Below are 12,321 nucleotides of genomic sequence, written 5' to 3' on the forward strand. Positions count from 1 at the left end.
AAACCAATAACAACCATTAAGAATCATGATACAGCAAGAACAGAATATCACAGGAAACTCAGTCCCCACTGGGGAAGGGCAAGATTGCCAATAGGGAGAAAAGAGGAAGGGGTTTCCAGTCTGCGAAGGTAGATTATTCAGAATAGCAAAAGGCACAGACACCCAAATAGCAGTCCACTAATGAACTAGTCAACAAAAAACGGCATATTTGCACAACTGGATATTATTTAACTGTACTGATAAATGTCACAATGTGAAGGAATCTGATAAACCCTACGTTAATCGAGAGACACCAGACACAAAAGGTCACATATGGTATGAGCTTCTTTGTATGACCCACTCAGGAGATGCAAATCCATAGAGGCTGGAAGTAGATTAGCGGTGAGTGGTGCGCAGAGGTTGAAGGTTGAAAGTTTCTTGGGGGTGGGTGACCTCAAATTGATTGTGGAGTATGGTGAGTGAAATAGACCTTAGCAAAAAAAGGGGGGGGTTACATCTCAAATACGTTCTTATTCTCTGTGTGTCTTTCTTTCTCTGTTTCTCTCTCTCTCTCTCTCTCTCTCTCTCTCTCTCTCTCTCTCTCTCTCTGTTTCTCTCTCTCTGTTTCTCTCTCTGTTTCTCTCTCTCTGTTTCTCTCTGTGTGTTTCTCTCTCTGTGTTTCTCTCTCTGTGTTTCTCTCTGTGTGTTTCTCTCCCTCTCTCTCTCTCTCTGTCTCTCTCTCTGTCTCTCTCTCTGTCTCTCTCTCTGTCTCTCTGTCTCTCTCTCTCTCTCTCTCTCTCTCTCTCTCTCTCTCTCTCTCTCTCCCTATCTCTCTCTCCACGCCCCACCCCTTGTGAAGAATTCTCCTTCTGAATGACAGTGTAGGGAGACTCCCAGGTTCTCTTTGGCAGCAGGCATCTTGCTTTCTTCCCAATGACAAACAGGAAACGGCGATCACCGATCACCGCTTCTAGTCTAGGTAGCCTTGAGCGAATCACTCTCTCCTGCGACCTTTTTCTCTTAGCCAGGTGGTCTGGTAAGAGGACCCAAGTCGCACCACCTCCTAGGGCGCCGCTGGCTAGGATGGCAGAGTACCTGCAGTCGGAGGCGTACCTAGTTTCGGAGCCTGTGGGCCCTGCGCGACCCGCGGGAAGGAAGCACGGGCCAGGCCCGGAGGCAGGCGCGCTGCTCATCCATCAGCCGGACGAAGAGCAGAGTCGCGCTCTCCGCCCTCTGTTTGCTTTCTCGCCAATTATTGCTGCGCCGCGGCCCCTTTGTTGATACAGTAGTCCGAAAAAGTGCTAATGTTCATTTATCAGGGGGCCCGCCGGGGACTCCCTAGAGTTGCGATTCTTCCCAAAATATAAACATGGGGCGAGCGTCCCAGACAGAAACCCCCATCTGTTTCCCTGGCGCGGGCCAAGAGAGCGAGGCGTTGTTGAAGATAAAGCTACGGATAACGCTGCCTGTCTCCAATGGACGTCTCCCCGGCGCATTAATGACATTCCGGGTGATAGTTGCAGCTTATCTTTCAATTAATCATATATACCTTTCGCGGACGGCGCTGCTGATTGCAGGAAGGGGGGGTGGCTCGAGCCGCGCCGATCGCTTTTCAATCAATAATAATTTATTTACGCAGGATGCGCTGGAGCTATCCCGGAATTTGACTAATTCTAAAGAACGAAGTCTTTAAAAGGCAAAGAAATAAGTCCTCAGATTTTCTGTCTCCTCCAGTCTCCTTTGTCTCTGCCCCTTTCAACTGAAGGTTGTGTTTGGCCAAGTGCTTCTTAGAGCGCAAGCCAGGTTGAGCCAGCAGCACTCGGGGAGAAAGACTGCCTTTCCCAGCCATCGTAAAACACATACACACACACACACACACACAGAGAGAGAGAGAGAGAGAGAGAGAGAGAGAGAGAGAGAGAGAGAGACCTTTGGTATTGATTTGAAGACAGCCAGGACAGAAGCCAAGTTGGAAAGTGCTTTGGACAGCTGTTTGCATGAACCCCACGGGTCACCCCAACTCTGTTTTGACCATTTATCTCACTCTGTCCTGCTTCCTCTCCGAAGAGAAAGGCCAGGGCCTTTTCACCAAGGTTGTAGGGGTGGGAAAGTCACCGATTTTGTTCAAATTAGAAGAGTTTTCTTCCTTTTTCTTGACACCTGACCTACAGATCTGTCAACTCTGGGAGCCCTTATATCTGAAAAAGGTGATAAATCCTCACTACATCGATTTGCAAAGGAAATGTCCCCTCTCAAAACTATCTTTAAAAAAAAAAGACTTAAAACAGGAATCCCGGATGTGGTCCTGATATATCCTCCCCCCCCCCCAATTAAACGGTAATATTTCAGGCATCGGCTCACACTAATCTTTCAAACTGTCATCACGATCCGCAGGGCTAGCCGATTCACTTAACAGGACTCCCAGGACCCTCGCCCGAAGCTGTTTTCAGCAAGACATTTAATTGAATCGGATGTGGCTCGTTTGCCAGACGTCACCGCCTGGGTGATAGACATCCCCTCCAACCCACAGAAACCAATCTTCAAAAGTGAGGAGGGTCCCCAGCTAGGTTGGTTCAGAACAGTAACTGTAAAGTAACCAAAAGTCGTGACAAGGAAGGGAAAAGAAAAGAAAAAAAAAAAAGGCAAAGGCAGCAGACTGCTCTGCCGCCAAGAGGAGAATACAGTGGAAGGTGAGGAGTGGAGGGACAGAGACATCGGGGTTTTGCACCCCACATCTTCGAAAAGGCTTCCTCTGAAGTTGGAACTAGCAACTTCAGAAGGCTCTGTGGTCCTTGGGTTGAGATCTCACCATGGCTCCCAAGTCTGGTGCTGAACATTGGAGCCTGGAATTGGGTTTTCGAAGCTGCACGCTTCACAGTCTGCCTGGAGCTGGGTCTCTTCCCTTAGTTAAAGACGCAAGGCCTTGGGAGTTTGGGTTTGAGGAAAAGCAGGAAGGAACACACATCAGGCCTATGCTGGCTTCACTATGGCCCAGATGGTGCCAGTGCCCAGTGGCCCCCTGTCCTGCCTGGAGGAACACTCCACACTGCACTCACAAAACTTTAGATCCCTGGGCTTTGGGCTCAGGACTAAGAGTGGCTTGTCTAGCTGACATTTGACCCTAAACCCGCACCTCCTTTTCTATCCCAAAAGCCTCTTCTCTGGTGACTAACTAGTCCTTCATATCCTTTGCCTTCCTGGCCCACAGATCTCTCAACTCTGGAAGCCCTTAGATCCGAAAATAGGTGATAAATCTTCACCACATTGATTTTCGAGGGGACATTTCCTTTGCAAATCAGTGTATTGAGGATTTATCAGAATCAAGGTGAGGAGCCCAAGCTCTCCCAGAGGCTAGTTTACCATACCTTCGATGGGGTAGGTTTTGCCTGGAAGCGATGTGCCTTCTCTTTTTGAGACTACAGCCCGAAAAAGCCCCACTCTGGGGTCTGGGAGGGCCCAAGTGTTCCTTAGATCCAGGCAGTTCTCTTAGTACAGAACCTAGGCTCCTTAAACCCTGACGGTTTTCAGACAGAAGCAGCACTGAAAATCCCCCTCCACCTGCCCCGCTCTGTCCGCCGGCCCTGTGGGGTAGAAGCCTCAGTAGGCCGCTGGGGGATTGGGGATAGGAAGGGTCTGAGGATTGTAATGGTGGCCTAGGAGGGGTGAAAAAGAAGCAGTTTGGACTTCAAGAGAATCCAGACAGACATCCCAGAAGGCAGCTCTCCTCAGGAAAGCTGAGCTGAACCTGGGTTGGCTTCCTCACGAAAGAGTCAATTCCCCAGCAAGTGCTTCTCTCTGGAGAGGTGCCTGTATCAACAGTCTGAGGCAGGTGGCCACTCCCACCCCACACTTAGCCACTTCACCTTTCCATTCAGCTCGGAACCCCTTGGGGCCTGTCTGGAATCCTGGGTTGAATTTGGTCCTGTAGGTCAAATTAAAAATCGCTCCCCTACCCAATGCCTAACTTGATTTGTCATCGTCCCAGAACAACTGTCTCCTCTCTGTTTCTCTTCCTATTCAGGCCACGCTTAGGCAGACTTCAGTAAACAATATTGTAGTCATAGTCTTGATCCCTGAAAATAACTCCCCTTTCCTGGCTTTCCACCCATCGTCACTAGCCCATTTAGTGATAGGTGCAAAAGAATATTTATTCAAATCCTAGACCCACCCCAACCCTGCGTTTAGACCCAGCACAACAGAATCGGGTATTTTCTTTGAGTGCGTCTGCCTAGGATTTTCAGGCTAACTAGAAGCAATCTCCTGCAGAAGTGGGAGACTATTCCAAATGTGTCGCGGCCCCTTTAAAAAAAGCTGAGCAGAATTTTTTTTTCCTATCCCTATGTCTATATTAGGTGACGCAGAACTGCCCGTCGCTCCTGTCATCGAGGCCCCTGGCCCAATGGCAGGCTGAATCCCCCCTACTTCGGCCTGCTCCCGCCTCTTCTGCCCCTGGTGCTCCGCGCTACCTGCTGCCGCGCGCCACATCCAGGGCAGAGAGGCGGGTGAGCGGGCGGGCGGCGGGCACCATGCGGGGAGGCTGTCCCCGGGGGTGGGCAGCGCCACTCTCTGCCACCCACCTGGCGCTGTGAGACCGGCGTCGCCACGATGTTCCCCAGCCCTGCGCTCACACCCACGCCCTTCTCAGTCAAAGACATTCTGAACCTGGAGCAGCAGCAGCGCAGCCTGGCGGCTGGGGACCTGTCTGCTCGCCTCGAGGCCACCCTGGCGCCCGCCTCCTGCATGCTGGCCGCCTTCAAGCCCGAGGCCTACTCCGGGCCCGAGGCGGCAGCTCCGGGCCTGGCAGAGCTGCGTGCGGAGCTGGGCCCCGCGCCTTCGCCCCCCAAGTGCTCTCCCGCCTTTCCAGCCGCCCCCACATTTTATCCGCGAGCTTACGGTGACCCTGACCCAGCCAAAGACCCTCGGGCGGATAAGAAAGGTAAGGAGAACCCTAAGCCCTTCCATCCTGGAGTCGCTCTAGTGCCCAAAACCCTGAGCCAGAAAACCCAGGCTTGACAGTAGGTAGTCTGGGGTGAAGGCTGGGAGTGGGGAGTTTGGAGTGTAAGATTCCGGGTTGTCCAGGATCTTCTCGACCTCCCCTCCTCCCCGCAGTCAATCGGAAGTTTAGAGGGAACACCGAATTTAGAGGATCAGAAAAAGGAGGGAGAGAGAGAGAGAGAGAGAGAGAGAGAGAGAGAGAGAGAGAGAGAGAGAGAAATTAAATTTTAAATTTTGTTTTCGGCCTACAAGACCCCCAGTAGATTAGGGCCTTGCTCTTGGATCTGTTAAAAGTTAAGCTATCTAACAATCCGCGTTAGAACAAATCTTCGTATTGGAGAGTTAAGATCTCTTTCAGATTTGGTGTATTTTGAGACACTGAGAACTGCTAAACAGAAAGCTTAGCCCCGCGGATCCTGGGCCTTGTGTAGCCCACCCTGCCTTTCTGGGCCTTGCCTCCTTTGTGCCAAAAGAGAGGAAACTGGGGACGCGGTCTTGATTTTGAGCTGAGGTGCTGTGGATCCCAGGAGTTAGGCTTGGCTTTGTTTTTCCAGTACAATCTCCAGGCAGGATCAGGTAGAAAGTCCTTTCTGGGAAATGTTGGGAAATACGGAACGAATAAAGACACTGAGAAGCGAAGAGCAGGTTTCCGAAGGTGGCCGAATACCAGATATCTCAGAGTAGAGAGGGGGACTCCTGGCCTGCTCACAGAAGGAGCAGGGAAGACCCAGGCCCAGCTCCGGATCTGAGCAAAGCCAGAGAGGCCCAATGGCTTCTGGGAGTCAGAAAAGCATTCCTAGGTTTTCTCTAGAAATGCTTGAGAGAAGGTCCAGGAACATCGGAGGAGAACTAGAACTGATTGCTACCAACCGGAATCCTGCGGGGCCGGTGTAGAGGCCCCTGTCCTCCCAGGGTTACTGGCAAGTCCAGTAGCCGCGCTAACATCAGCTGGCAGCTCTGCTGGAGACGCCGAGCTTTGGGCCTTCTCGTTCTTGAATTGCTTTTTAAAGACAAGCTGGTCCCCCGAGGGTCAAACCGAAGTATTCCTAATGTAAAGCACTCCAAGCATCCTTATGATTTTATTTTCTTTGCAACCAGAAAAGCGAAATCACAGGCTGCCATGAGAACGCGAACTCTCCGGGGAAGGGGTTTGGGATGGAGCGCCCGAGATCTCTCTTGTTTCGTTTTGTCCTGAAACACGTAAGGTGTCCAAGCCACCCAGGCTTTTCCCAGATGCGCAACTGCGCCAACATCGAACCTTGCGAGCCCCGTGCACTCGGCGATGAGCCTAAGAGGCGCTGGGTGTCTCTCACAGAACTAGAGTGACACCCCACCCCCACCCCACGAGGGCCCTGAGCTCCCGGGACTCTCAGCTCTAACCGGCCATCTCTCTGCCTCCCCTTCAGAGCTGTGCGCGCTGCAGAAGGCGGTGGAGCTGGACAAAGCCGAGACGGACGGCGCCGAGCGGCCACGCGCGCGGCGGCGACGAAAGCCACGCGTGCTCTTCTCGCAGGCGCAGGTCTACGAGCTGGAGCGGCGCTTCAAGCAACAGCGGTACCTGTCGGCGCCCGAGCGCGACCAGCTAGCCAGCGTGCTGAAGCTCACGTCCACGCAGGTCAAGATCTGGTTCCAGAACCGTCGCTACAAGTGCAAGCGGCAGCGGCAGGACCAGACTCTGGAGCTGCTGGGGCCACCGCCGCCGCCCGCGCGCAGGATCGCGGTGCCCGTGCTGGTGCGCGACGGGAAGCCCTGCCTGGGGGACTCGGCAGCCTACGCTCCCGCCTACGGCGTGGGTCTCAATGCCTACGGCTACAACGCCTACCCCTACCCCGGCTACGGCGGCGCCGCCTGCAGCCCCGGCTACAGCTGCGCCGCCTACCCCGCCGCGCCCCCCGCCGCGCAGCCCCCCGCCGCCGCTGCCAACAGCAACTTCGTGAACTTCGGCGTCGGGGACTTGAACACCGTGCAGAGTCCCGGGATGCCGCAGGGCAATTCGGGTGTCTCCACGCTGCACGGCATCCGAGCCTGGTAGGGAAAGAGCCCGTCTGGGGCGCCCCGGACCGACTCCCACTTTTAGGAGAAGGGCTATGACTCCGGGGATGGAAATGCTCCCACTCTGTCCTGTCCCTCGGATTTCACACCCACCCTCGCACAGGCTTGGGACCTTTCTCCGATCCATCCCCCTTTGTTGACGTAGCCTGGTGTCTCGGCCCTGGGAGATCACTTCCAGGGCCACAGGCACCCTCGACGGATTCCACACTAGGACCCGGAGCCTGGGCCGGGCGCCCGGGCCCTGGTTGCCTTGCCGTCGCCCACCCACCCACCCGTATTTATGTTTTTACCTGTTGCTGTAAGAAATGAGAATCCTCTTCCCATTAAAATGAGTGCGCTAACGCACGCGTGCTTCTTTTAGGATTTTCAAGCGGGCGAGTGCAGAGGCCTCCTCCAGGTCTCAGGCATAGGACACATTAATAGAACCTGCACCGATGAAAGCTAAGGAGGCACCCTGCGCCCCTCTTTAGGTGTTCTCAGATGTCGTCCGGTATTTTCGGAGAGGCAGCCTTTGTTTTCAAGGTTAGGCGCGGAGGGCGTGAGGGATTTTATGACTTACCTGTGAGCAAATGGGGGTAACCCAAAATGTCTTCTCGCAGCAGAGAGGGAGGGAGTAAAAGCTGACCCTAGAGCGCCCAACCTCAGCCCAACCGGCCTCTCTGTTGCTGGGTGTCCAGGGAAGAGCAGCACCCTGAGTCGTCTTCCTTAATGCCTTTTACCGATGGAAGTGCCAAGGGCCCTTGTCCAGCTTCCCCGATTCTGCCCCTCATTGGAAGCCCCTGGGGTCCTTTACCAACCGCTGGAGCTGTTTTCGGCTGAGCTCACCTCTCTCTCGGGGTGGGGTGGGAGACTGTGAGAGTCCATGCGTGCGTTCGGGGGAGATTCTCCAAACTGACTGGCACCTTCTCTCGGTATGACAGTAATTTCACTGTAGTTAACACACCTTCGATTGACCCACGTAACCGTTCTGCTGGTTTTACAGATGAGAGAACAGGTTTGGTAAAATGGGCCAAAGACTTAAAGCCGTGGGGCTTGCCTACTGGGCCTCTCACCTTTTTCTCCTTCAGTGCCTCTATCCCCAGTACTCAGGGCCGGATAACTAACCTCTGCTTGGAAATCAGGGTGGATCCTGGCTTTGTCCACTGCTCTGGAGCTGTGGCTAGGTGGCAAAATCAGCAGGGCTAGCAACCCTATAGTAGCTGCGATATTGCTGCGGAGTTTAGGACCGGAGCTCTGCAGTGAGCCCATGATGCCTAGCGAGGCTGGGTCAGGAGTCAGCATTTTGCATTAGGGGAAAACAAGCAGCTTTCCAATGTCACCTCTTAACCCCCATAGTAGAGGAGATGGCACTGCCATTTAGGGTCCTCGAGGATGCACAGAGGGTAAAGATGCAGTTGCATGCAAATAGTTGACCATGCCGGGGTTCTAGGCCAGGCCTTGTGAAGAAAGAAAAGAGAGTGCCCCCACTCCCCACCTCCACTCCCACACACCTGAGGCAGCCAGCACTGCCTGCAGCTAGGTGGATGTATTCAGCTCAGCCCCTAGCATTCTATTTCCTGGGTCTAAACTAATCCATCCTGCCGCAGCCACTGCTTACATCCCGGGATAGCTGTAGATGTCCTTAACGAATGATTGTTTGTTCATTTTGCAACTAATAAGTGAGGTTATCGAGTTCGTGAGCTTTGTAGATGACAACATCCTGTTACAATGTCAAAGGGCTGGACACTCCTGCCAGTGGGCTCTGTCAGGTTCTCTGTTGCTTCCCGCAAGGCGGTGAGTCCCATCCTCTCAGAGGGCTGTCCTGAGGCTCATACCAGCTCAGGGAGGGTAACACTCTACCATTGATTGATCAGCCCAGGTGCCCAACACACCGCCTAATTCACAGTTTGGAAAATCCTCTGGAAATTACCCACATTCTCACTCTTACTAAGATTAAGTTTTGCTTCTTTGGGTCTTGTAGAGGCTCAGGGCCACCTCCATCTCTTTCACCTTCTGTTTGTGTCCAGTAACATCAGAGTAAGATTTTTTCTCACTTAACATTATACACCACCCCTGTTCTCCTCACTCCCCTCAGTGCCAGGGGTGATACCCAGAGCCTTGTAGGGGTTTCCGTGATGTCTCCTCTGCAATGCCTCTCTTTCAGGGATCCAAAGACTCTCTTTCAGGGATCCAAAGCTTTTGTTTGTTTGCTTGCATGTTTTTAGAGATGGGGTTTCTCTGTGTAGACCTGGCTGATCTTGAACTCAGAAATTTACCTTCTCCTCTGCTGGAGTTAAAGGCCTGAGCAACCAGCTACTTTGGCCAGACCTATTTCTACTTAGGAAGCTCAAGGCGGCTGTGACTGGCTGGTACCAATAAACGGATCATCTAAAACTAGGTCTGGAAAGCAGAATTCTTTCTAGAATTTCTGGAACCTAATCCACTTTCATTTGCTTTCAATGTAGCAGTTTCTAAATGAGAAACTGCATTCAGTTCAGGTCCTGAGGAGTTATCATCTACTGTCCGGAGGAGCCGGATGATTTTTGAGGCTCATAAACCAGATGAATCCCAAGCAGACTTAGTGCTCTCATTAACAGCAAACGACAGTTTTCTGAGCCCTGGAGCAGCACTGAAGAGTCGGGGCAACCTTGGGTCAGGAGTGCACTAACACACTGAGAACCCTCCTCTGGTCTCTGTGTTAGTTTTGTTTTTCAATTGTCACATAAAGGATGTATGCAGGATAAGAAGATTTAAATAGGACGAAAACATGGGAAGGAGGGGCCGTCAAGAGGTGAAGAGGCAGAACTCAGCTGTGGGGAGGTGCAGGTCTGGCGTAGGTCCTGCGCGCCCGGTGGCAGCGGAGAGCACGGGGAGTTGGTTTCTCTTGTTTATTTTCCAAAAGCACTGGAACAGACCATGCTCAGTTTAAAAATATTCTGAGAAGAATGGTGGCAGTGGAGGAAGTGAGATCCTGGAATGGGGTCCATCAGGTGAAGCCAGGTCATCCCTCCCCATCCCCAGCCCAAGGTTTGCCTGATTGGAACACTTCCTGTCTTAATTAGAATAGCTCCGCCTTCCTTATTAACATCATTATTGTTGCTTTGTGTGTACACTCGAGTGAACGTGTGTGTGTGTGTGTGTGTGTGTGTGAGAGAGAGAGAGAGAGAGAGAGAGAGAGAGAGAGAGAGAGAGAGAGAGAGAGAGGAGCATATGATGTTTGAGGGTGACCATGCAAATGTCACCACACCTCATTTTGCTTAAATTGTTCCAGAAGTCAATACCAGGCTGTGTATCTAAAACCTCTATTTAGCCAAACAGAGGGGACCTTAGGACACAAACCTGAGAAGCATCCATATGTGGCCCCTCAGGTTTTTGAGACTTTCCAAAACATTTCCTCCCAACTCTCCCCAACCCCAGCAGGTCCTGGCTGGAGATAGCAGCCCACGCCCCCACCCCCACCCCCACCCCCAGTCTTTTAGACTGGGCTCCTGGAGGAAGGAACTGTGGCCTGGTATCACTGAGTCGTTCACAGAGGTGAACAGTGAACTGACTGCTTTGGGACTTTGAGCCCTTTGAGCAGTGCTGGGAAAACAGGTGAAAAAGTTGTCTTGTCCCCCACCCACAAAGGAGCAGGAGCTTGCCCAAGGGCACAAAGTCAGAGCTTGCTTTCAAATCCCAGCAACCCAGCTCCAGGGCCTCTTTCCATGTACTGCTCAGGGCTGGCAAAGAGCAGACACCAGAAAGGTCTTTAAGTCAGTTAAGCAACACAGTGATGAGATTAGCTCCCACTTGGTGGGAGATTTCCTCACCCCCCTCCCCCTCCCCAGACCTGTTAAGCAATTCCTCAAGGGGAAGGCAAGCTATCCCCTTCACTCTTGGATTACTGGATTGCCAGTCTAACCTTCTGGCTCCGTTCTGCTCCTTTTCAGAGGAGAGTCTGTCTCCAGAATATTGTGAGCAGTGAAGGTAGATACACAGATGTTAAGCTAGAGCCAGTGCCCCACCCCCACCCCATTTAGATGGCTCACTGCCTTACACCCTATCGTACAGGCTGGGGGTGGGGTGGGGTGGGGTGATAGCGCTAACAGGCTGACCCTACATCTCTGTTATCATCTTCCCAGAAGGAAATCGACAGCCAAACAAGTTAAAGACATTACTTAGCATTCGGGTTTGAATCCAGAAGGTTCCAGGAGAACCAACTCCCTAGGCACTCAGTAGCAGTCCTCAAACTTACCTGAAGATACACGCTGCCCCTGGAGCCCCTGCCTGCCCAGCTTCACAGTAGATCCCTAGGTCAGGGAGAGACTGTATCCATGATGGAGGTAGGCTCCAGCTCTTGACCTGGGAGAAACCTGGAGTCAGGTTTCTAAGCCCTGCTCCTTGTATTCAACTTGTATTGACTCTGTATTCATTGTGATCCCTGGTAGAGACACAGTCTGGCAGCACTTAGGACCCCAGGGCATTGGCAGAGAAGGGGCAGGGAGCCACTTGCTTTGACCCAAAAGACAAAGGGTCTGAGTAAACTATCTCTTGCTAGAGACATTTTCTTTGCCCAGATTCCAGACTGCCCCTTGGTGACACCCTGCAGGAGAAGAAAGAGGGAGACCCAGCCCACATTGGGTGACTGTCAGTTGTAAGGTTACTCCTTGGCTTCATTGTGCAGTGGAAGGGAAGGAAGGCTTTAAAACATCATGTTTCTTGTCCTGTCTGTTCACTCAAGAAGTAGCTCAGCGGAAGGCTGACACCAGTCCTTTGCTTTCAGACAGACCATTCAGCCTCCAGCCAGCCCCCACTAACCTCCAGCTTGGTGAGGACCACACTTGGCACAGGTTGGCTCTGCCACTCCCACTGTCACAGGCTTCTACACTGACAGTGGGGTAAAGAGGGCTCTCATAGCCAAGGAGGCCCACAGAAACCTTGTATGATTGACCTCCCATAGAAAGCATGACTCTGGCCGGCCGGGCGGTGGTGGCGCACACCTTTAATCCCAGCACTTGGGAGGCAGAGGCAGGCAGATTTCTGAGTTCGAGAGTTCGAGTCTAGCCTGGTCTACAAAGTGAGTTCCAGGGCAGCCAGGGCTACACAGAGAAACCCTGTCTCCTTGCATTTGAAGGAGGAGTTTGGTGCTGGAGAGATGGTTCTATGGTTAAGGACACTTGTTGCTCTTGCACAGGACCGAGGCTTGGTTCAAGGCCATCTGTAACTTCAGTTCCAGTGGATGATGTCCTCAGGCATTATATGCAGGTGGTCTACACACCCATAGACATAAAATAAAAATAAAATAGAAGTTTCCTCTTCTCCCCCCCCAACCCATCA

The 12,321-nt window shown here is 52.5% G+C and overlaps 1 protein-coding gene across 1 annotated transcript; it reads left to right on the plus strand.

The window, feature by feature from the left end:
• Positions 1 to 4,374: 4,374 nt before the first annotated feature.
• On the plus strand, positions 4,375 to 8,097 carry Nkx2-5 (NK2 homeobox 5). Its single transcript, XM_028756490.1, has 2 exons — positions 4,375 to 4,915; positions 6,381 to 8,097. The coding sequence occupies exons 1-2, from the start codon at positions 4,585 to 4,587 to the stop codon at positions 7,004 to 7,006; spliced, it is 957 nt and encodes a 318-aa protein (XP_028612323.1). The 5' UTR covers positions 4,375 to 4,584; the 3' UTR covers positions 7,007 to 8,097.
• The last annotated feature ends 4,224 nt before the right edge of the window (positions 8,098 to 12,321 follow it).

This window comes from Grammomys surdaster, unplaced genomic scaffold (assembly GCF_004785775.1).
Source record: "Grammomys surdaster isolate TR1022 unplaced genomic scaffold, NIH_TR_1.0 126121, whole genome shotgun sequence".
Taxonomy (NCBI): domain Eukaryota; kingdom Metazoa; phylum Chordata; class Mammalia; order Rodentia; family Muridae; genus Grammomys; species Grammomys surdaster.

Excerpts from the sequence above, each read along its gene's own strand:
- Nkx2-5 (XM_028756490.1), top strand. The coding sequence starts at position 4,585 with ATGTTCCCCAGCCCTGCGCTCACACCCACGCCCTTCTCAGTCAAAGAC. Across the intron at positions 4,916-6,380 it reads CCCTCGGGCGGATAAGAAAG|AGCTGTGCGCGCTGCAGAAG; the intron begins GTAAGGAGAACC and ends CCTCCCCTTCAG.